Source organism: Mustela nigripes, chromosome 6, assembly GCF_022355385.1.
Source record: "Mustela nigripes isolate SB6536 chromosome 6, MUSNIG.SB6536, whole genome shotgun sequence".
In the NCBI taxonomy this organism is placed as follows: Eukaryota; Metazoa; Chordata; class Mammalia; order Carnivora; family Mustelidae; genus Mustela; species Mustela nigripes.
The window spans coordinates 83,954,723-83,979,356 of record NC_081562.1 but is presented as its reverse complement, the minus strand read 5'-3'; the positions used below and the strand labels follow the sequence as shown (position 1 = coordinate 83,979,356).

Here is a 24,634-nt window from a genome sequence, read left to right as displayed (position 1 = left end):
CCTGATTGTTGTTTATGTGTCCTAAGTCTTCAAATTAGTCTTTAACTGTCATTTTACTGTTAAGGATTACAGTTTTCAGTTTGGGTAGTAGTGTGTGCTTTCTGACCACAAGATCCTGTGGGAATTAAATCCGTTGGAAAGACCTAAGATTTGGTTGTCACAGTGAACCTGGTAGTATAAAGTATGATGTAGTCAGAGGGGGAAAAAAACCCCTCACTCAGTACAGCATTCTTGGTGATGCCTGGGCAAATTGATAGTAAATACTCTTCCTGGAAGATAAAAAAATCACACACACAAGGTAAATCTTGTGAATTACACACTTTTGAAGGAAAAGAATTCCATTTTTTTTTTAAAGATTTTATTTATTTATTTATCAGAGAGAAAGCCTAAGCAGGCAGAGGCAGAGAAAGAAGCAGGCACCCCGCTGAGCAAGGAGCCCTACACAGGACTCAGTCCTAGGATCCTGGGATCATGACCTGAGCCAAAGGCAGCAGCTTAACCAACTGAGCCACCCAGGTGTCCCAGGAAAATAATTCTTATGTTAAAATACTCCACAAACTTCTAACACAAAGTAGCAGAAGCTATAGTTTAAAGGGGAAAAAAGATCAATTTGATGGAATGAATGATGTACACTTCTGGAAAAAAAAAATTACTCGAGTTCTGGTCATCCTTCCATTTTCTAAAATAAGACAACTTAAGATTTTTTGATTTCTGTGCCTCTCCTGAAACTTTGTGGAAGTTGCTAACATTTTAGGAATTCTGTTCTGGTTTGAATGGAAGAAAGGAGAAGTAAATGAAGAATCTAGGAATGGGTGATATTACAAAATCCTGTTTAGTGATTTGCTTTTGTTTACTATCAACTGTCATCCTTGGCAGTAGATAAGATAGAAATCAGCATCAAGGTGGTGTGCAACTGGATCTCTGTTAATAGGGCTTGTTAAACTATTTGATACAGAGTTAGGCTTCATCTTATAGTCTGTGTTTACCATGATTCTCGTCTCCCTTGGCACTTGATAGTGGAATAAGATAGACGATCTCTATCATTCAGTGATCTGAGGAAAGTTTGAAGCCCTTTCTATGTCTTCTGTGGATTGTAGTTACAGTATAAGAGACATGTATTTACTGTGATCTGTTGCTCTGGGGCCTATTTCTGAACTGATTTGGTTTATGTCACGTGTCCTACTTGTGCTGCCTTTTTTTGCACTGTGGTATATTAGCCCCTTCGTTTCATATAACAAACAGGTAACCAAAAAACCACAGTGATAAAAACAAGTTAAAATGAATACTAGACTTTTTCTGAAGAGTGGTTTCAGGTACTTTCCTGCCTTAAATTTATTCATTCATTAGAAAATAGTACCTATCAACTGCTATGTACTGTTTACTGATGGGAATGCGGCAGTAAACTTATCAAACATCCTGCCCTCATAGAATTTATACATTGTAGTTGTAGGGGAGACAAATAAGTAAAACTTAGTGTGTTCAATACTAAGTGCTTTGGAGAATGTAAAGCAGAGAAAGGGCGATAGAGATGTTTTGTGTGTCTGTGTGTAGCTAAGTAGAGCTCTTGAAATTGGAAATAAGATAGCTCGGAAGGAAGGATTCATGAAATTACAGTTTAGCAAAGATCCGAAAGAGGTGAGAGAGGAAGCCATGAGAATAGCTGGGTTACCCCATGTTCTTATGAACATTATGGGCTCATTCCAGGAAACAAGTGCAAGGTTCTGAGGTGAAAACATGCTGGTATGTGTGAGAAATTGCAAGGAGGCCAGTATAGCTAATACAGATACAAGTGAGGAGAGAATAGTAGAATATGTGGTTAGAGAGGCAGTGGAAGAAGGCTGGTTACTGTATGGCCTCGTAAGCCAGTATGGAGATAGTGAAATGCACCACTGAAAAGCTTTGAGCAGAAAAGTGACATCTGGCTTAGGTTTTAAAGTGTTCATTTGGCCTGCTGTGTTTATTTATTTATTTTTTTTAAAGATTTTATTTGAGAGAGAGCAAGTGAGAGAACACAAGCGGGTGTGGGGTGGGACAGAGGGAGAGGGAGAAGCAGGCTCCCCATTAAGCAGGGAGCCCAGTATGGAGGTGGATCCCACGAGTCCAGGATCATGAGCGGAAGGGAGATGCTTAACCAACTGAGCTACCCAGGCACCCCTGGCCTGCTGTATTTAAGATGGTTTTCACAATAATTAAGGTAAGAGATGAAAGCGGCTTAGACCAGATAATGAGAAGTTATATATCTTTCAGTAGGAGCCAGTAGGATCTGCTGTAGGGTTGAAGAGTAGTCACAGATGATTACCAGTGTTTGGCCTAACCAACTGTAAAGATAGAGTTGTCATACTGAGATGAGGATGACTTACAGAAAGGAGTTTGGCCTTCATTCATACTCTCTGTCTTGCGTGCACACACACAAACCTCTTTCTCTACGATTGGCTCCCCAAACCCCAAATTCTCAAAAAATCTATTTCCTTCAAGTATTCATCTTTGCCAAATTCTATTTACAAACAGCCTCAGGTCCACTTTAACCTATTCAATAGCTAACAAAGTGTTCAGTGGCTTAAAAACAGCCATCTACTTTGTTAAACAGCACAAAGAATTTGCCAACGTCTTTAATAATATCCTTCCTTTTCTCCCGCTTAGAAGGAAGTGGTTCTAAATAGCATTTTTTTTCCTATCTTGAGCTTATCAGGAGGATTTTTTTTCTTTTTCAGCTAAGACCTATAGTAGACACTCTAATTAAAGTCTGTTTATCCCTATATGGTTCCTGTTGCCTCTTCATTGTTCTCTGTAGTAGAGTTTTAATATTCCTTTTTAATATCACACTTGGTTGCAGATTCCTTTTTTCTTTCTTTTTTTAAGATTTTATTTTTAAGTAGTCTCTACGCTCAACATGGTACTCAAACATAGGATGCCAAGATCAAGAGTTGCATGCTCTAGCAACTGAGCCAACCAGGCAGCCCTGGTTGCAGATTCTGATTCCCCTATTTTCTGTAATGTGATTGCCTCCTGCTAGTTTGGAGTTGTAGAGTTTATAACAAATGTCTTCTTCTGTACCCATTCTGAGGGTTGGAGTGTTTGCTTTTGTGTATAAATCACAGTTGCTGTTAATATCGTTTGTATCACATCCACAACCCCCAGCTGCTCTAGAATGATTACTCCGAAAGAGCAGGTTTATCTTTCTTCTACTCTCTGTATCCCCAAGGCACTTAGGTGCTCAATAAATATTTATCGAATAAATGAATTTCAGGAAAGAGCCTTCTAGGGACTCCCTAATCTGGAAATGGCATCTCTTCCAACTGCCCTCCCCCATTTTTATTTTAATCACTTTTGTGTCCAAACTACTGTTGTTGAGCATTGTAGATTCTTTGTGCTCACCTGCAGTGTGAATCATACCTGCTTATTGGTGCTGGAGAAACCTCTTAAACTGACAATAGATAAAGAAGCATTGGAAGGATGGGATGCAGAAGAGATCCAGAAAGGTGAGAGGGGGAAATTGTTGGTTCCTTCCAATAAGAGGTGCAGTGGAGATGAAGAAAGATGATTTAACTAAAAATCGTTAAAATATGATAAAATTGGGATTGTGTCTGCCATTTTTCTTTTTTTCAAAAAGATCTTATTTTATTTATTTGGCAGAGAGATCACAAGTAGGCAGAGAGGCAGGCAGAGAGGGGGAAGCAGGCTCCCCGCTGAGGGGCTTGATCCCAAGACCTTGAGATCATGACCTGAGCCTAAGGCAGAGGCTTAACCCACTGAGCCACCCAGGCACCCATGTTTCCCATTTCTATATACCCGCCTTATTTCGCGTGAAATTGTAGAGGATTTTAGAGAAGCTGGGCCTAAACCGGAACTCGTATTTCCTTATTCTTGGTCATGGTCTATACTATATGAGAGGCATATAGTAGGGATAAAGAATGAGGGCTGGGTTCATAACATTCACCTCCTTCTCCCGTAACTAGATAGAGGTCCATTCTGTTCCTCGGTTATCTTATCGGTAAAACTGGAGACAATAGCCCCCTTATTTCAGGGTTGCTCTGAAAAATCAAGTGTTTATAAACTATAAATTCTCCAGGCTCCGTAAATACTCAATGTTTCAATAAATGAACTGCTCACAAAGAAAACTACAGCCTTTTCCTGTATAAAAAGTAAGAGTCAACTGTACAGCGATTTTTGGCCTCTGCATGTCTGATTTTTTTACCCGCTGTGTCAGGGTGGTGAGGTAACAGCAGCCTAGGCCCACACAGCGGTAAAAGCAGCCTGAAAACTACCCATGCCGCGAACTGGAAGCACAGCGCTGCCGCGTGAGCGACTCCCGCAGCCAGCGTACGGTCAACCTCATTCTCCCCGGGGCGGAGTTGCTGACTGACGGACAGGTTGTCTTAGCCACCCCAGCCGCGCTTTTCCTCAGCGCCCCGCCCCCCAGCCGTGATAGCTAGCCGGCCTCGACCAATGGTGACACACAGCCGTGGGCACAGTAGCCAATCAGGGGTTGGGAGCTTGGAAAGGAGCGGGGTCGAGTTAGACGCGGGTGGCGCGCCCAGAGAGGTAGCGGCGCGGTGCGGCGTGGAGGCAGAGGTAAGATGGCGGCGGTGCTTAATTTCGCTACCGCAGTTAGGCTGCTGCTTCTCCCCTCCTTCCGTCTTCGAGCTGCTACTTCGTCCCAGTCAGCGTCGAGGTTGTTTTCCTTCTGTAGGCTTCCAGAAGCCAGATTCTCTGGTGCCCAGAGCCGGAGGACAAAATGGCGCTTGCACGGGCGGCCGAGGACGGGCAGGGCCCAGCCGTGAGCTCTGAGGCGGGCCGGGACAAAGGCGGCGTGCAGGGAGGCGGAGGCCCGGCGCGGCGCTGCGGCGTTGCTGCAGCCGCGTGGGGCGGGCGCTCCCGGCTTGTGCGGCGGCCGTGCGTGCCCGAGATACTTAGTGCTGGTGGTTCGGGTGGCGGCGGGCATGGGGGAGAAATTGAAGTGAGACAAATGGACTGGTGGCCTGGGGAGACGTGGGAGGAGGGCAGTTACGGAGTGTGACTTCTGCCAGTCTTTTGGAAACTACCCGCGGTCGGCCCGGATGTCGTGGAGCAGGAATTTTCGGGAAGGGTAAGGGCTTTTTGATCTGTGTGACCCTGCAGGTTTTGGTATGAACAGGATTCGGATCCACGTCTTGCCGACCAATCGGGGAAGGATCACCCCAGTGCCCAGGTCCCTGGAACCCCTGTCTTGTTCATTCACTCATCGCCCATGCTCGCAGCCTCGTCTGGAGGGGCAGGAGTTTTGCATTAAGCATATCCTTGAGGACAAGAATGCTCCCTTCAAGCAGTGTAGTTATATATCAACGAAGAATGGAAAAAGATGTCCCAGTGCTGCTCCAAAGCCTGAGAAGAAAGATGGGTATATATGTATAGATAATCTATATCGTTTTTATTTTTAGTTTTAAAACGAGAGGGGGAGGTGGATATTATGGCCTTGTGAATAGGTGGAGTTTTTCTAAAATTGGGGATGTGGATATTCCTTGAGGAGAAAAAAAAAAACCAACACCAACACCCAAACCGTTGAAGACTGCAAAGAGGCCACTTCCAGTTGGGGCACTCATTTAATTTCTTTAGACCTTTTCCCTTGTCTATAAAATAAGGGGATATTCTAGATTATTCTTAACCCTGGGGTCCCTGGCCCTTTGTTAAGTTGTGTATATGTGCATTCTTCTAGGAATGGCTTCATAGCTTTCATCATTGAAGCAAAAGTATTCATGCAGAAACATATCTTGGCTAGTTAATTCTGCATGTATATTTTGGATTTAAAATTGTGCCTCTAATCTTATTACCTTCAGTGGATAGATACTGAAGTAAAATGTAGAGTTACCAGAAACAATTTTGAGAGATGCAAGTGGATCTCTTTGATTTGTTCTAAGGTGATGTCAGCATTTTTATAGCTGGGATGTTTAGTTTGATGAATGAAGCGCCAAGATTATTATGCTACCTGCATGTCCCCTTAGTAAGACCAAATGAGTTGACATTGGGCCGGTTAAATTACTCTGTCTTACTGGCCTTTTTAACTTATAAATGAAGGTAGTAGTTATTTTAATTTCCTAAAAATGATCTAAAACTAGTGACTGTGAAAATGGTTGAACTCTTTCAAGAAGGGACGTGAGTATAAAATGTTAATATTTTGTCTCCTTAGCGTGTCTTTCTGTGCTGAACATGCCCGTAGGAATGCCCTGGCACTTCATGCTCAAATGAAGAAGACCAGTCCAGGGCCTGTGGGTGAAACACTCTTGTGCCAGCTAAGCTCTTACGCTAAGACAGAGCTGGGGTCTCAAACTCCAGAAAGTAGCCGCAGTGAAGCTAGTCGAATTCTGGGTAAGAATCTTTTCTCCTAGAATGAAAAAGGAAAAAGTAAGTTAAAGAACTTATTTTGGTTTAGCACAGTGCCTTGAACATACACATGATAATAGAATAAAATTGTAATTCATTGACAATTTGGTGAGAATTCCAGGATTGTTGTGTTCACCAGTTCTTTTCGGTTTGATGTAGTATGTACTTGGGTTTACTGTCTTGAGTTTATAACTTTCCTTCATTGCCGTTTTTATGCTTGTCTTTGTTAGGCAAGGTAATTTCAGGAAGCAAGAATAATTTTGAGTTGACCTCTCTGTCCTTTTGAGGGCACAGTTACCTTATTTATGTTTTAAGTAACCTTACTTGGGTTATATTTTTTCAAGCCAGTTTTATTTGCCGGTGCCTTTGTATTAAGTTGTTGGGGGTTTTTGTTTGTTTGTTTCTCTTAAATGTTAATGTTTGGGTTGATGGGTTAAGTAATCTAGTTCTGTGTGGTGGAGTTACAGAGGTGGGAAGTCTTAATGGCTGCTCTCCCTTCCTTGCCTCAGATGAAGACAGCTGGAGTGATGGGGAGCAGGAACCCATTACTGTGGATCAGACATGGAGAGGTGACCCTGACAGTGAAGCTGATAGCATAGACAGTGATCAAGAAGATCCCCTAAAGTAAGTTGTAACTCCACATAAGACTTTAAATTTTTTTTTGTAGTTAGAATGTGGACTACAATAATGCATGCTTTTAATAGATAAAGAACCTAGGAGGGGTGAAGAGAGTTTAGCTATTTGTGAACAGTAATAGCTTCTGTATTTTAAAGTGTCCTGGTTCATCACTGTCTTGCTGCAGAGCAAGATTTTATTCTTTTTTGGAAGTCGGGAATTTGGAAAAATTCTGGATATCAAATTCTGCACATGAAAATGTATAGGGGAGAAAATAGGAAATTTCTTGGACATAACAGGAGGTTGGTTGAGAAATGTTTCGATCAGTTAGAGAAGAGGAAATTGATTTAAATGGATTCCTGCTTAAACCTCAGGAACAGTAATGTTACTGTATTTGAATAACTACTTTTTTTTGCAAATTTACATTTTATGAGGTTTTTTTTTTCCCTAGTAGAAAAATAAAAAGATGTTCAGGAGTTTCCTTTTGTTTCATGCCTAAGAAAGAGAAACCGATTTAGGATCCCAGAAGTGAGTAATCAGGCTAATTATATCTTAACTAAGGTTCTACTCTTTACTTAGCCCATGATCACCTAAGGAGTTGTAGGAAAAAAAAAACATTACCACTCACAATCTCATATTTCTGTCTCATGGTTTGGGTTTAGTTTAATTTTTTCTTTTTTTATTTTCTTTATTCTTTCTGTGTACTGTCTCAACACTTCCATTGACAGTTTGCATAGAAGTAAATAGTACGAGGGATAATGAATTTCTAGTCTCGTCATAAAAAGTCATTTAGGTTTACATTTTCTAAGTAGAATTAATTTCATCTATTTTTCTTGAGTAATGTCTATTTAGTCAGCGCTTCCGGAAGTACTTGTTTGGAAAGTCTCATCTAAGTAGTTTGAAAAGAAAGGAATGTTCATTACCTAGCAGGATTCTCTCACAGCAGTAACTTTATACCCCTTTATGTCCCAGTTGTGCTTCTGGAAATTCCAGACTTGCTGCATTGAAGAGGTATATGCTCTCTATAGTCACAAAATGACTGTCCTTTGGTGTGGTAAATAACTCAGTTTCAAAGGTCCAAAAACTCGATTTTGTCAGTAGTACTTTAGAGTGGATCAGTCTCTAGGGGACATATTTATGCTAGTGTAACTTAAAAATACCACTTAATTTTATAAGATGTATAAGTGTTAAAAGGACTAGGTACTTGATGTCGATTTCTCCTAAAAGGAATATTCAAAGGGGAAAATGAAGTAGGCAACTAAATATGAGGTTTCTCTTAATTCCTCTATGAGATGATCCAAAAAAAAGTTCGGCCTCCTAAAATACTTGCATTTTTAGGGATGTCAGTAGAGTTGTTAAATGTCTTTTAATACTAAATTTGTTAATAAGGTTACGTACTGATGTCTTAAATTTAATATAAGTCTTTTTATTTAATGAAATTCTTTTAATTTCCTCTCTGGTGTCAGTGTTTTGTTGTTACTAGGACCGTTTTTTGAATCATTAACAACAGCATATATCTTTTTTTAAAAAAATATTTTATTTATTTGACACAGAGAGATCACAAGTAGGCAGGGAGGCAGGCAGAGAGAGGGGGAAGCAGGCTCCCTGCTGAGCAGAGAGCCCGATGAGATGTGGGGCTTCATCCCAGGACCCTGGGATCATGACCTGAGCTGAAGGCAGAGGCTTTAACCCACTGAACCACCTAGGTGCCCCAAATCTTCCCTTTTTTAAAAAGTAATTTTCTTTAAAGTAGTTTTTATCATATGACATTCTACAGGTATTCAGAACTAGTTTTTGTAAAGGTCATTTCAGGTTATTGAGTCTTCATCATTGTTACTAAAATAAATTTTGGGGAATACTTTTTCATAAGAGACATTTAATAGAATATAAGATGGCTCCCTCTTTTTTGAAGATGAATTCAAGTAATAAGACCCTGACTTAAATTTGTGAATATCAGAGTACAGGAAGTTGGTACATGATTTTAGTAACTAGCTGTGAATGTCTGAAACATCCATCTTTAAATAAATGACCCACTCTTCCCAGGGATTTGTAGTAAATTCTAATTATAGTGACTTTCCATTTATAAATTCTAGTCCTTAGACTATTGGTAAATTCTCTTCTGGCAGGGTACAATGAAGTTAATTTCATTTTAACAAAATTAACATTAGGTTAAGTCCTCAGTAGTAGGTTTGCAAACATATTAATGCAACAAACCTGTTTTCCTGAAGATGCAAATTAGTTATCTTATTTAGACTTCAGATGTTTTTAAAACCTTTTCACAACTTTTTGGTAGTCTTAGATTTTGTCATTTGTATAACTGGTTAGTTTTTATTCATGATGTTTTGGTTCTTAATTTGTTATTTTTACTTCAGACTACTTTGTAATTGTACTTAATGCACAGGTAGGTAGTATTGGCTTCCATTTATATTCGAGAAAGTTTTTGGGGAGAGATTACTTGCTTTCGGTCCTGAAGTTAATAATTCTATTTATTCTGTGTGTTTTAATGGCTTAATAGCTAATTTTTAAAGAAGGTGTAATATTTGTAATTCAGATTAGTTTGAGTACATAATTTGTAAGTATTGTTTGAAATAAAGGATGTAGTTTTTACTCAGTTAAAATATGAAAATAGGAAGTCAAGTATATATCTAATGTCCTCTTCCTGGTTATGTAATGATCATACAAGGCTAATGGAACCAAAGATCTTTAAAATTTGCAGTTAATCTTTTCATTTAGACTTAAGTCAGAATCAGGAAAGTCTCCAGTTAAATTGCTTCTTTAACTTAGTTGCTTAGGTGACCTCATCATAATCACTAGAATAATTTCTTATGTTTATAATTGGTGGCCAAGCTTAGTAAAGTTGATATGGATCTAGATCTTTGGCAATTAAGGGCCACCCCAGGGTGCTATATTTTTGAGAAATTTGTTAAGAAAATGAGCTGGGGACAGTGAATAGCCACTGTGGACCAGTGTTTTGAGGGCTCATGTAAATTCCAATATAGGAATATATTTTAAATTAGAAATTGAAATTTCTAATTTCAATTAAAATAGTAATATTTTTAATACTATTTTAATAGTATTAAAATAGTAGGATAGTATTATTCTATCTTATATTATTAAGATAATAATAAGATAGTAATATCTTATTACTATAATAAGTAATCTTATTAAGATAGTAATATTATTAAATTGAATACTTTTAAGCTATCCTGACTAAGTGACTAAATTACGAATTATAAAATTGAATAAGATTGTAGATTAATAAAAAATTTGAATGTTCGAAATCTTCATTTCTTAACTGCAGATAACTGGGAAAATAACGAAACCACTCCCCTTCCTCATATTGTGAGATCATACGTTAGTATCCAATGTTCAGGGATTTTCTTTATTATTATTATTATTGTTGTTGTTGTTGTTATTTTTTAAAAGATTTATTTATTTATTTATTTGACAGACAGAGATTACAGTAGGCAGAGAGGCAGGCAGAGAGAGAGGAGGAAGCAGGCTTCTGGCTGAGCAGAGAGCCCAATGCGGGGCTCTATCCAAGGACCTGGGATCATGACCTGAGCTGAAGGCAGAGGCTTTAACCCACTGAGCCACCCAGGCGCCCCTATTATTTATTTTTTAATAACTCGAATGCTGTGTATGAAAACATTCATATTTAATAAGGTGATTGTCTCAGTGGTGGCTTACTGTTAAATAACAAACTTCAGTCTCCTCTCTACCCTTTTCTCCTTTTAAGCTTGGGTTTAATACTATGTTTTCTTATTCTTTGCTGAATTCTGTTTTATTCCAGACATGCTGGTGTTTACACAGCAGAAGAAGTTGCTCTGATAATGCGTGAGAAGCTAATTCGTTTGCAGTCTTTGTACATCGATCAGTTTAAACGACTTCAACATCTGCTCAAAGAGAAGAAGCGACGTTATTTACATAATCGCAAAGTGGAACATGAAGCTCTAGGCAAGTTTTTTATGCTGGTCCCAACCAGCTGTTTGTGGGTTCACAATGTGAATTTGGTAGTAGTTAGATTTATCTGTTTTGGTACCTGGAGTGAAGGAGAATTTGCTTTTGAAAATAGCTATCTTATGGCCAGAATTTACCCTGTTTATTTCATGTTAATTTGGAGCAGCCATCCTTCATTGGTTGCTCGGCACATAACATCTTGACTGTTGTGACTCATCAGGTAGTAGTCTCCTGACTGGCCCAGAGGGACTTTTGGCCAAAGAACGAGAGAACTTAAAGCGTCTGAAGTGTCTTCGGCGGTATCGCCAGCGTTACGGAGTGGAAGCCTTATTACATAGGCAGCTGAAGGAACGCAGAATGCTGGCCACAGATGGTGCTGCCCAACAGGTAATTTGTGTTTATACCTCTAAGGGGTATGTATTTGCTTTGTTTACTAAGTTAGAGTAATAGTCAGAACACTGTACAGTCTTGGCTCTGAAATCTGACTTAATTGTACGTGGGGTAAATTGAAAAGAGCATTTGAGTCCAGAGACTGCTGATCTTGAGGTTGTCATGTGTTGAGTTTTTTAGCTTTTAAGGATGTACCTTTCTTATATGTTACAAGTATCTGTTCTCATAGATAATTCGTTGTATTTTCCCTCCCTCTCTCCCTCCTTCCTTCCTTCCTCCCTCTCTTTCTTTAAGATTTATAGAGACAGACAGAGAGTGCATGTGAGTGGGATGGGGGCAGAGGGAGAGAATCTTTAAGCAGACTCCCCTCTGAGCAGGAAGCCTGGCATGGGCTCAGTCTCTCAACTCTTGAAATCATGACCAGAGCCGAAACGAAGAGCTGGATGCAAACTGAGCCACCCAGATGCTCCAGTTGGCTGTATTTTGTATTGATGATTTGTTTGATTTATCTGTTTTCTCCATTGTAGGCGCACACAACTCGTTCCAGTCAGAGGTGCTTGGCCTTTGTGGATGATGTTCGTTGTTCCAATCAGTCTCTTCCAATGACCAGACATTGCCTTACCCGTATCTTTTTTATTCAGTTCAATTTGCTAGCTAAAGGCTAGGTGGGAATCTCTGATAGTTTGCTTAATTGAAGGTCTTTGCTTTCCTTTGGCCCTGAATCAAGGCCAGCAGTTTGCTGAAGCTGTTGGTTTCAAACAGGAGCCTAAAGAAATGTCTTTCTATGGTCTGTTGGCCATTTCAAAACTTTGGAAATGTAATGGTCAATTCATTAGAAAGAAATATCTGAGTCATTGGAGATAGCAGTGGGCTAATAATTATTTATAGTAGATTAGTATTGGGATTCCAAAATACAGAGATCGGTGCTAGAACTTTTTCACTGGAAATAGAATAGTTTCACTGGAAATAGAATAGTGTTAAATCCAGTTATCTCTCTCTCTCTCTCTCTCTCTCACACACACACACACAGACACACACACACACACAATTGATACAGGTTTTCCACTAGAAAACAGTCGATTCTGAACTGTGACCTTTCTTTAAGAAGTATCCTTTTGTATGGTCAGGGCCTTAATTTGTATATATTAGAATTCATTCAAATTGAATACTTACTATTTCCAAAAATAGAATGATTCTACTCCCCACGCTCCCCGTTTGCCTTTGTACCATCATAGCATCTCTTGATTCTGCTATGAGACCACATTTACTGTCAGTTTGTAAGACTTTCTGAGTTTATTGAATTGTGTAAGTGCATCCTTATTATGGATATCAAGAAAGTTAATTTCACAGTAAAGCACTTGTTAAGTATGATGGTCTTTATTATCTAAAAGGCTTAAATCTTGCTGGATTTCACTTGCCTGGCAAGAGATATAAAATATTTGGAAATGAAGTTTATCTTTTTTAATAGGAAAAGAAAAAGAATCTTCTCTTGGTCATCTGAGAGGAAAAAATTGTTTTCTGTTCTGTTTATTTGAATATTTTACCAGTTTATTAATTATTGTAATATCTGATAAAGGATTATTGTCCTTAATACACAAATTACTTGGTGCAAGGTAATTAAAAACTAAAGATAAATGCTCAAAACAATTGGGCAAAGGATGGCTCAATGTTGAAAAGTTTATCTTCACTGTCCATAAGTGAAACAGGAAATAAGAAAATTTTTAATCTGTGAATTTGATACTTGTATATATATATTTAATGAATGAGTGAATTTCAAGTTGAAGTTGAGGTGAGGTTGTGAATGAGTCCTTCTAAATACTGCCAGTGGGAAGATCAAGTGCTACAGGCTTTTTAGTGAGGATCTTGGCAGTATTCATAAATATATATTTTAAAATATTTTATTTATTTATTTGACAGAGAGAGATCACAAGTAGGCAGAGAGGCAGGCAGAGAGAGAGAGAAGCAGACTCCCTGCTGAGCAGAGAGCCTGATGCAGGGCTCGATCCCAGGACCCTGAGACCATGACAGAAGCAGAGGCTTTAACCCACTTTAACCCACTGAGCCACCCAGGCACTGCCGGTATTCATATTGTTTGATATAATGTTACCTTGGAGTTTATCTTAAAGATATAATAAAATGTAGACTGATATTTTTACATAAAATTCCTTCAACTGGAGACAGCCTTTACATTTTTAGAAATGGGATATAGAGAAGAAAATTATGATGTAACATTATATGGAATATGTTTAGGCAATAAGCATTAGATTTATCAAAATTTATGAATTACCTAGGAAAATGATTGTGACAAAAATAGAATATGAAATTACATATAATCAAATACTAGGAGGGGAATTAACAGAAATTGACTGCTTTTTGTTGGTGGGGTTATGAATGCCCTTTATTCCTCTGCCTTGTACTTTCCAGGTTTTCTTCAGGGAGTGTGAATTACTTTATAACTCAGAAAAACTCAGTTTATAGATATTGAGGAATATTTTAGACTTAAAATATTATACTAAATGGTTTATTAGGTTATTAATATTTTAAAAAGCAAAGTTGAAAATGAAATGTATTTGAAAGGAGAAGGGAAGTATGATTTCTTTTGTTTTATGCTTTTTTCCTTTCCACTCCATAGTTGCTTAAGTCACTTACCCTTCCTTAAGTCCTTATCCCAGAGAAAGAGCGACTGCCATTGGTGACCTGTTAACTCTTTACACTGGTCTAATGGAGACAGCACTGGACTGAAAGTGAAGGACCCAGACTCTAGTTGTAGGTCAACCATTCCCTTCTCTTTGTCTCTCTTGTCCCCATTGGAAAGGAAAGGGGGTGGAGGAGGTTGGGGGAGGGTTTTTCCAGAATATTGTATTAAATAAGAGACTTGTGAAAGTCCTTTGAATTCCATGAAAAAAGTTCGGATTAAAACATTTTAATTTAATGGATTGATTTTAAGTGTTAATAATGTAATAAGATTGGACTTTTTAAGCACATTGGAGACTAGGTTTTCTTAAGCACATAGAGAATGCAAATCTGGTTGTTTCTGTTAGATTCATGTATTTGTTCATTTGATTGTTCATTTTCATTTGATAAGTATTGTTTACTTTGTACTGTTTACTGTTCTTTTAGAGAAGTGGTTCTCAACTGGGGACCATTTTATCCCCATTTGGTGATGTGTGGAGACAGTTTTGCTTTTTACAATTTAGGGATGAGAGTGCTACTGACATCTAGTGGCTAGAGGCCAGGAATGCTGCTAAGCATCCTACAATGCACAGGCCAGCCAGTGATGTCAGTAGAATTACAGTTGTGAAACCCTGTCTTAAGAGTTTAGCAGTTTCTAAGAATTGATTGAAACAAATGGCTTTATTCAAGAAGTTTTATTTGGCTTAAAAATAAAATACATGCTAGACTTCTTAATTTTTAGATATTACCTTAAAATTTGGGAGGAAAATTTACCCATAATTCTATAATTCTGGGTACAATTAGTTCATAGAAAATTGTGGCTTCTGGTTTAAAAATAAGCCCACATTTAAAATAACAGTTGTCTGTTAATCTAGGGGGAAACCATGTAGTTAAGATTTCAAGAAATAGTTATCACTTGAATAAAACATTTCACAGAGAGAGTAACTTGAACTAAATTTTATTGTTTATCTAATCAGTTTAATTTTGATTCATCCTACAGAGCTGCTTTGCCAACTTGGAAACTTGCCCTTTTCTGTAGAAGTTGTTAGTCCTCTTGGAGTGTTCCTGGGGTACTTGCTTTCCATGGGTCCTCATAAGCAAAATTATCTTCTTTCCTTTCTCTTTGGAACCATGGCAGAACTCTCCCCTGCACTACCATCCCTATCCCCCCAAAAAAGCAAGGGGGCATGGAAACTTTTATTTTTTGTCTATTACTAGGGCTTCTATTTTCCCCAGTTCCCTGCTGCTTTAAACATATGTAAACATTTTGGAAACAAGATTCAAGAAGTTTTTGCAGGTTTTTTTTTTTTTTTTTTTTTTTGCCAGTGTGCTTAACAGAGCAGAAACACCGTATTTCTTGATTCTTGGGAGGCCTTGGTAGTGTTTCTGCAAGCTATTTGCTTTTGCCATAGAATGTTTCGTAGGAGATTCCTAGGATTGTTACTGAGGTTTGCTTAGCAGGGTTGTCAAATGTTTTGTGTTTGACTCTCCCAAGTGAGAACAAGATTAGTGTCTCTAGTTTAAATGACTGGGATCCAGAAGTGTAATTTGGGGACTAGATTTAAATTACCAGTAGAGCTGGAATTGGATGCTAGTGAATGACACTTTGAGAAGAACTTTGAAAAAATTGCCAACTCTGTTTGATTCTATTTCACATGTAACCAGTTGTCTTCTGTAGTGCAGACCTTGAATTTTACATGGCAGATAACACTTGTATTTTGTGCCTCTAGTAGATCCATTTTATTTCCCTTGACCATTTTTCTACAGATATTTGTCAGGACACGAATCAGGTTCTCTTCAAATGCTGCCAGGGGTCTGAAGAGGTACCCTGCAACAAACCAGTTCCTGTAAGCCTCTCTGAGGATCCCTGCTGCCCACTGCATTTCCAGTTGCCTCCTCAGATGTATAAGCCCGAGCAGGTACTGTCTGTGCCAGACGATCTGGAAGCCGGCCCCATGGATCTGTACTTGAGTGCTGCCGAGCTTCAGCCCACTGAGAGTTTACCTCTGGAGTTCAGTGATGTAAGTTAGAGAAGCTCTGCTCTGGTTGGCCCTTGAGGCAAGGCCTTATTTATTAATGGTGAGACTAGGTTCATCTTTTGTGGCCAGGAGACTTGATAAAGTTTTTGAAATGCTACATGTATGGTTGTGTTTGTATGTTAGCATATTAATTTAGACACCATTAAGTTGGCAGGAGTTTTTCTTTATTTGAGGGAATGATAAGGAATTAAATTGTAAACTATGGGAAGCTGGAAAGTCAAGATTGTTTTGGATTTAGTATAGCCAGGAAACTTGGTACCCATCCACAAAGTGAGTGATTCACTAGAATCTTAATAGTACATATGAATTCTCATATCTACTCTTGACGGTTTTAAGCTGTGTTTGCTCTGTAGTAGTAAAGTTTCATTTTCAGGTTAATACGCCCCTGAAGAAATGACTCTAAACATAGCTCTGGCTGCTGGCTTTTATTTTTGATGTGTTATTGTAGATTCTGTTGTGAATGGACTAGAACAACAGTGATCTCTTTTTAAGTATTTACAGCCTTCTAAGTGTGTACACTACTTTTTTAAGCTTGTTCCTCAGTTGTTCCCAACCCATTAACCCATCTCTGATTTTATTTGTTCCCATAGTTAGCACTATCCTACTTCCAGACTCAGGGATCAGTTGATATAGCATCTTTGTCTTAGCACTTTAGTTAATATTTAATGTTCTGGATAAAGGTCTTCATTATTTGTTCTGAAGATAAGTCTGAATTTCATAATAAAATTTTGTATATAACCATGACGTGTTTAATGTAACAAATATAAGTGGAAAATTTAATCTAGTTTGCCAGATTATTTACTAATGGTAGAAGCAAAGTTTGGGTGGCTTGAAGGGATTTGCTTTTGTTAAAAAGGATATAAAAGGACAGGGTACTATCTGAAAAAGAAAGGTGATACTAAGAAGAAACTGGGTCTAATTTTTTTTTTCATGATCCCCTTTCTCCCTTTTGGTTACATATAATCTATAGGCTTATTAAACTTTTTTTCATTATTTCATTTATAATAAAGTTTTCATTTTTATTATAATCCTGATTATAATTGTTTTTTAAAAAAATTTCTTTAACACAGATTTCATAGAATATGAAAACTAGTAAGGGACCTTTATATACTTCAGTACTTCCCAAGTTTTTCCAGTGAGATTATGTTGAAGAGTGTAAATGAACAGATAGCCCTTTGTTGATAAGGACAGTTTTGTCCACTTTCCTTCATTTTAAATGTGAAGAAAGTGCAGAGGCACTATCTTTTTTTTTTTTAAACTTAGTAACATGAGCAAATTTAAAGGTCTGAAAATTAACCTAATAAGCACTATATCACTACTTTCCTTTCAGATAATAATGTAAATATATAGAAACTAGCACATGTATTTTATGTAGATATATTAGGATAGTAAATTTTATTTCATCTGATTTTTTTTTTTTTAAAGATTCTCTTTATTTTACCGAGATCACAAGCAGGCAGAGAGGCAGGCAGAGAGAGAGGAAGGGAAGCAGGCTCCCTGCTGAGCAGAGAGCCTGATGCGGGGCTCCATCCCAGGACCCTGAGATCATGACCTGAGCCGAAGGCAGAGGCTTCAACCCACTGAGCCACCCAGGCACCCCTCCCCAATTTTAATTCTTGTAACAGACAAAATGAACATTTGAGAAAAGCCTTTTGAATATCTATTTTCTTTACAAAACATTTCCATACCATTGTCGTCTTGAGACTTGGGAAACTTCATGCCTCGTGGGTTCTTTTATTTTTCATTTATTCATTTATTTTTTCATTTGCCAGAGAGAGTGCAAGAGGGCACACAGGCAGGGGGAGCAGCAGGCACTCTGCTGAGCAAGGTAGAAGCAAACTGGGGGCTCTATCCCAGGCCACCCAGGCGTCCCTAAATTGGTTCTTTCAAATGCCAAGTTAATTATATGTATAATAATTGTGCATAGTAAAAGAATTGAAGAGAACATTTTACAGGCTTAACCACATGAGAATACTGGTTTCTGTGGATAGTACAGAAGTTTCTAGGGGTACCTGGCTGGCTCTGTCAGTTTAGTGTGGGACTCTTGGTTTTGGCTCAGGTCATGATCTCATGGGTTGTGAGAGTCCCCTTGAAGGGTCTCTCTGTCTGCCCCCTCCCCCCTACTTAGCACTCTCATAATGGAATGGAAAATAAGTAAATAGTTTCTAACACATCTGAAATAGATGTTAGGTAGCTGACCATATCCTTTTCTGAATTTCTGCTTAAATTGAGCAGGCTTAAATGTAGTACATTTTTAAATTAATATTCTTTACCTTAATTGTAGTGAAGTGTGATACTTAATTTGGTAATTAGCACACAAAAGAAAGGGTTTCACTTGCTTAGACTTAATTTAAAAGCATAGAAAAGCATAGAACTAAGTCTCTTGTAAAGCTCGATTACTGGAAACAACCTCTATAAAGTGGATTTGGCATGGGGAGTAGAAGCCCTTTGTAAATTCACTCTTGGGAAGGGAGTTTTGCAGTAGACTCTTGGTAGCATGAAAGTTAGTTTGACACATTGTGGCTTTGTGATGCTTTTGGCCCTGAATCAAGACCAGTGGTTTGCTGTAGCTGTTGGTTTCAAACAGGAGCCAAGAGTACTGTGTTTCTGTGGTTTGGAAGCCATTCAGCATACCAGTGGCAATGGCTCCTTCAATTGGAAGAACATAGATTATGGAATATGATTTTCTTTCTTCTCTTATTTTTCCTCCTTTTTAAAAAAGCTTTTATTTATTTGAGAGAGGCAGAGGAGAGAGGGGAGAGCAGGAGTGTGGGGGGAGGGGCAGACAGACGCAAACTCCCCAAGAAGCAGGGAGCCTGACATGGGCCTCCTTCCCAGGACATCAGGATCTCAAGATCGTGACCTGAGCAGAGGGCAAATGCTTAACCAACTGAACCACCCAGGTGCCTCCCCTTTGCCCCCTCTTAAAAGAGCAATTGAAGTATGTTTTGTTTAAGAATTAGAGATTTCTGGGAGAGGATAGGGACTTCATCCAAATAGTACTTCTTACCTCACTGTGACTGTTGGGCATTAATCAAGCAATCTCATATTGTCCAGCCTTTTTTTTTTTTTAAAGTAAGCTCTGTGCTCATCATGGGGCTTGAACTTAGAACCCTGAGATCAGGAGTTGCATGCTCTACCGACAGCCAGCCAGCCACCTTGCATATTGTCCAGTCTATGAAAGCAGTATTTTATTTTAGTTTGTGATTATGCTGATTGTCCATATTAGGTTCACCACTGGTGAACTTATATGGTGTCTACAGTTAGTTTTAGAAGGAATACACTTTTTTTTTTAAATAAAATTTTTTTGTAAAACTTTTATAACATGAAATTTACTGTTAACCATTTTTACCTGTACAATTCGTGGTGTTAACGTACATTCACAGTATCGAGCACCTGTCACCGTTGTGCATCTCTAGAATTTTTCTGTCAGCTTCAAGACTCATTGAACTATAACTCCTGCTTCCTCTCTCCCTCCAGCCCTTGGTAGCTACTATTCTACATTTTTGTCTCTGAATTTTTGTATTTGAAAATACCTTTTTTTTTTTTTTTAATGCTAGTACAGTGGTCTGTGCTTTATACTCAGCAGCAGGCAAAAGTTTTTAGTGCTTTTGGATCTTATCCCATTTGTTGGACATTCTGGGAAAAATCTTTTTTTGGTTAAAGGTAGGCAAGGGAGTGAGAGAAATATGGGAAAATTGCTTTGAGGTTTATGAAAAATACGCCAGCTTCAGCTTACTGGTTCCCTTGGTTTTACTGATAGGCTTTTTCTCTTTCTTTTCCTAGGACTTGGATGTTGTGGGTGATGGTATGCAGTGCCCTCCTTCACCCTTACTTTTTGATCCTTCACTAACCCTTGAAGATCATTCAGTCAAAGAAATTGCCGAAGGCCCGGTGGATATTCTGGCAAGTGAAGGACAACCCCATCCAGGCACAGGTCTCCCTGCTGGCTATGGCTAGCATGTACTCCCAGTGTGGGGTTGTCATCACAAGTAGACTGTATAGGGGCCCCAGATGGCAGTTCTATAAATGGGCCCTTTAAAGAGAACACCACTAGTCCCAGAATTTCAGAGAGCAAAATGCGTGTTTCTTTAGTTAACTAGAAGAGGTTAAGACAAGGAATCTACATAAATCATTTAAAGGGAGAGTTCAGCACTGGAATTATTTTCATCGTAGCATAAGGACAAGTCAAAGAAGAGCCTTGGGTGGGGTACCATGGCCCTGACTGAAGACTAGCAGTTGTACTATAGCTGTTTGTTTCAAGCAGAGGCCCAAAGGACTGTCTTCCTGTGATCTCCTGGCTGTTCTGGAACCTCAGCAGAGAATGGCTGTTTCATTGGAAGAAACAACCCATAGCACTCCCTCCCATTGGGAGGGCCTCAGGAATGCTACCTGTCATGGCCACTGACTCCAGGGATCAGAGATAGTACAGAATGGGGAAGAGCAACCTCTCAGTTACTATATTTCTGCTGTCATGATCTTGATAAGTCACATTCGTGTTTCAGACCATAATGAAAGGATTTGTAACCAAAGTGACTTCCTTTTAACAGGGCCAGATGCAGATGGCTGGAGATGGGTGCAGATCACAGGGGGCTCGAAATTCTGAGAAAGCCTCTGCACCACTGCCTCAGAGCGGAGTGGCTACTACAAATGGGAAGCCAGAACACTCTTCTTCTATCAGTTGATGATTTGTTTGGGAAACCATTTATCTGACTTTGGTGGATTTGAATTTTCCATTCTTTAAACAAATATTTATGACTGTCTCGCACTGAAGGACACCTCCGACTATGGTGTTGTTTTTCCTCTGGGTTATTGAGTGCTGTAGTCAAATATAAACCAGATTTGTTGGGGAGGGACCAAGAGCGTCTTCCCACTCTGCACAGGGAAGAGAGAGATAGGTGATTCCTGTCAGAGCTGCTGGGACTGAGAGTGTTTGGGATTGTGCCTAAGGGAGAGACATCTTTGTAATGGGAATTCCCAGGTCCAGGCACAAATACGCATAGGTGTTTAGGTAGGAGATGTGTGTACCTTTGGGTTATTAATGGAACCCAGCGTCTGATTATCTCTATCTAATGGCCTGTGTTTTAGCCTTTCTTCACCTCACCTGATTGGTAATCTGAACCCCTCCTTCCTCCACTGAACTCTGACCTATCATCTCTGAAAATAGCCCACAGGACTGGGCCCTCTTTAATCATCCATCTTGCTTCTAACCTATGTAAATTTCTGTAGTGGCTATCTTATGTAAAATATAATAAAAATTATTGTATATAGTTTCTATTAAATGTTAAAATGTTATGAAAATGTAAAACAATTGAATGCATGTTTTCTTTGTATTTGAATGTGTATATATATTTTTTGGGTCCTTAGGGAGTTGTATCTGATGGGAAAGGGAAAAACAGGACAGGTTAACTTCCATCCCAAGAAGTAAAATACATTTTCAGGAACTTGGTTTGGTTTGGAAGGTAAGATAAAAACCTGTAAGAAGTAAATGGAAATGGGGGGAACTTCCTTATTAAAGCCTACCAGTTTTAGAGATCTTCCTCTTCCCATTCTTTGTGCCACCTACTCCCATTTGCATTGCTTTTCTCCCAATTAATGTCTGATGATCATCCCAAAATTCTCTAGAGCTAGGAATGTATGTAAAAAACTTGTATTGAAGTTGGGCCTGATGCTGGAGCAGAGATAGGTGTAAACTGCCAAGATCATTTTGATGATGAATCTAAAGATAGGATTAAAATAAAAGTTCACTTAGGACTGAGTTACCTATGCTAGAAGTTGTCTGTTACAGGCATGCCTTGGAGATACGTAGGTTAGGTTCCAGAACACTGTAGTCAAAACAGATATCTTGATAAAGCACGTCAGATGAATTTTCTGGTTTTCTAGCACATATAAAAAGTTATACTGTACTGTAATCTACTAAGTGTGTAATAGCGTTATGTCTTTAAAAAGTCATAACTTAGTTCAAAAATACTTTATAGCTAAACAGTGCTAACCATCATTTGAGCTTTCAGCAAATGGTAATCACTTACCATAGATTATCATAACATGATAATGAAATCGTGCAAGATTTACAAATGTGACACAGACACAAAGTGAGCAAATGCTTTTGGGAAAATGGTGCCACTACATTTGGTCGTTGCGGGCTTTCCACAAACCTTCAGTTTGTAAAAGAATGCAGCATCTGCGAAGTGCAATAAAGCGAAGCACAGTAAAATGTGTGCCTGGAATTGTCCCTGGACCTTTGTTAAAGTGCTGCCCAGCTGACTTCTACTATTTAGTAGCCCGGTGATCTTCATGGTTGTTAACATGCTCCGTCCTGGCCTGTAGAAGGCTCACTGAACTTGGTGACATTGGAGCCCTTCTACCTGAGGGCTTTGGTGAATGGGAATGTCCTCTGGGTCTCACATAACGGACCCATTCTGGCATATTTGCACCTTTTGATTCCTTGCTAGGGCAACGGCAGCATTTTCACATTGCTGAGTGTTCGCCATCAATTTTTCCCAGGTTTCTGAAAGGCGCCCCTGCAGCTACTTTACCCCCATTCTCTGGGCTCCTGGCCAAGGTGTTAAATTATGAGTACTGAAAACATGCTTACAAGCCAGTGACTTCTTACAATTTTATGTTCTGGTCCTCTTGATTAAAATCCAAGTCCAGGGGTATTCTGCCTTCTACCAATACCTGCTAGCTAGTTCTTACAGTTCTTTGAGGTACAATTTCTTTACTCCCTTATCAGGCCCAGTGCATTACCAGCTGGATCATGCTGGGATTTAAACCTGCTTTTTGGCCTGGCAGAAAAGAAATGAGGTGGAGGCAGCTTTGTGGGAAGAAGAGGACACGTTTTGTGAGAATGTTCCCCCGCTTTTTTTTTTTTTTTTAAAGATTTTATTTATTTGACAGAGATCACAAGTAGGCAGAGACAGGAAGGCAAGCAGGCTTCCTGCTGAGTAGAGCGCTGATGTGGGGCTCAATCCCAGGACCCTGGGATCATGACCTGAGCCAAAGGCAGAGGCTTTAACCACTGAGCCACGCAGGTGCGGCAAGAGTGGCCCTCTTTAAGAGTCTTCTGCATGGGGGAAGTGCTCACTCTTGCTAGGGAGTGATAGGCCACTTCTGTGAACATGATTTGGTTCGTGATAGTCTGCAGAGCCAGTATTCTTGGGAGCTTCCATCCAGATGTAATACCATACTTTAGGGTTCCAGGTTTTTCCAGTCAGGCTCCTGAGCTTAGTGTAACAGTACCACTTGGAGTGTTTAGGCTTTTCTGGAATTCAACTCATTAAGTCCTCAGCCTGCCACTCAACTGTGAGTGCTTCTGTGCTGCAGGTCAAAGAGGCCTCCTTTTAAGAAACCTCTTTGGCTCTCCCACTTCCCCATTTAGCTTTTTAACTTTTTTCCCCCAGCCTGTAATTCTCCAGAATGTATTCATCATGTAACTGAAAGTTTTTGACCACCATCACCCATTTCCACCACCCCCACTCCTGTCTGTGACAATCATCAATCTGCTCGGTTTCTAAGAAAAATTTTTTTTTTAGATTCCATGGGTAGGTGGGATTATACAGTATTTGTCTGGCTTATTTTACTTACCATATGCCTTCAAGGTACATCCATATTGTCCTAAATATTGTCCCATATTGTGACCTGTATGTTTGGGATAAAGATAGGTTAATGCTTTCAGATTCCAGCAACCAGGGATGGTGTGTAATGGGTGAGGTCATAGTCTCAATCTTTGAAATCTAGCTTCCTCTAAGTGGAGAGAGTATTTCCTGGATTCCCTGTTACTTTATTTTCGTTAACACTTTGAGGTCCGCAACAGGCTCAGCTGCCCCAATCTCACAGCCTGCAATGATTGGCCACTTTGGTTGTAACCCTAGGTCACCAGCACAGTCCCCATCCTAGCATCATCAGATAGCACTCAGCCTCACTGTTTAACCCACCATGGATGGTTCCATTTGATGGGTATATCTACCCAACTTTTCTCAGACAGTCTGCTTACTTCCAGATGTCACTTTGATTTTTGCTTGTTTCATCACTTGCCCAGGTATCACTGACGCAGCTGAGCTGAAGATGTAGCAATGGGAGTGGTGGTGGGAAAGAACTGAGGCATATAAAAAGGCTTCTGTTTTCCCAGTCTTCTAATCCTTCTGCTGATTAGCTATCTGAATGTCCCTTAAGCCTCTTCTACCTGTGTTTCCTGGCTTAGCGAATGACAAACCATCCACCCAGTGACCAAACTGGAGATCTGGAAGTCATCCATTTTTACCCCTCTCTTCTGCCCTCACCCAATTGATAACTATCACAATTCTCTCTTCATAATATCCTTTGGGTTTCTTTCTTCTTCTCTATTGACGTTACCTTATTTTGAGCCACAGGTTGCAACTGATGACTTTTGTATCAGATTTGGCCCATATTTGGTTGTGTGTGTGGGGGGGGGGCACAATTTTGAAAATGAAAAAAATGCATTAAAATTTTCTTGACTGGAAGATCTAGCAATCCTGGGCAATGTTCTTTTTTTTTTTTTAATTTTTTATTTTTTATACACATGTATTTTTATCCCCAGGGATACAGGTCTGTGAATCAGCACTCACCAAAGCACATACCCT

General features: G+C 39.3%; 1 protein-coding gene and 3 non-coding genes across 8 annotated transcripts; all 4 read left to right on the top strand.

Moving 5' to 3' along the window:
- Positions 1 to 4,501: 4,501 nt before the first annotated feature.
- KANSL2 (KAT8 regulatory NSL complex subunit 2) lies at positions 4,502 to 21,569 on the top strand. Of its 5 annotated transcripts, none has more exons than XM_059402999.1 (10): positions 4,502 to 4,572; positions 5,119 to 5,377; positions 6,164 to 6,342; positions 6,867 to 6,981; positions 10,766 to 10,929; positions 11,153 to 11,319; positions 11,850 to 11,946; positions 15,763 to 16,016; positions 19,821 to 19,940; positions 20,585 to 21,569. In XM_059402999.1, exons 2-10 carry the CDS (start codon positions 5,127 to 5,129, stop codon positions 20,717 to 20,719), a joined length of 1,482 nt encoding a protein of 493 aa, XP_059258982.1. In that variant the 5' UTR covers positions 4,502 to 4,572; positions 5,119 to 5,126; the 3' UTR covers positions 20,720 to 21,569. The 5 variants fall into 5 exon arrangements, with proteins under 5 accessions (XP_059258982.1, XP_059258985.1, XP_059258981.1 ...); XM_059403002.1 differs by lacking the exon at positions 4,502 to 4,572 and adding an exon at positions 4,579 to 4,672 and having other exon boundaries at positions 15,763 to 15,914; XM_059402998.1 differs by lacking the exon at positions 4,502 to 4,572 and adding an exon at positions 4,579 to 4,672.
- LOC132021031 (small nucleolar RNA SNORA2/SNORA34 family) lies at positions 12,034 to 12,170 on the top strand. Its single transcript, XR_009405211.1, has one exon. It is a non-coding gene; the product is annotated as a small nucleolar RNA SNORA2/SNORA34 family (small nucleolar RNA).
- Positions 18,571 to 18,703, top strand: LOC132021033 (small nucleolar RNA SNORA2/SNORA34 family). Its single transcript, XR_009405212.1, has one exon. It is a non-coding gene; the product is annotated as a small nucleolar RNA SNORA2/SNORA34 family (small nucleolar RNA).
- On the top strand, positions 20,250 to 20,385 carry LOC132021034 (small nucleolar RNA SNORA2/SNORA34 family). The gene has a single exon (XR_009405213.1). It is a non-coding gene; the product is annotated as a small nucleolar RNA SNORA2/SNORA34 family (small nucleolar RNA).
- Positions 21,570 to 24,634: the final 3,065 nt, after the last annotated feature.

Excerpts from the sequence above, each read along its gene's own strand:
- KANSL2 (XM_059402999.1), top strand. The coding sequence starts at position 5,127 with ATGAACAGGATTCGGATCCACGTCTTGCCGACCAATCGGGGAAGGATC. Across the intron at positions 5,378-6,163 it reads AAGCCTGAGAAGAAAGATGG|CGTGTCTTTCTGTGCTGAAC; the intron begins GTATATATGTAT and ends TTGTCTCCTTAG. Across the intron at positions 16,017-19,820 it reads TACCTCTGGAGTTCAGTGAT|GACTTGGATGTTGTGGGTGA; the intron begins GTAAGTTAGAGA and ends TTCTTTTCCTAG.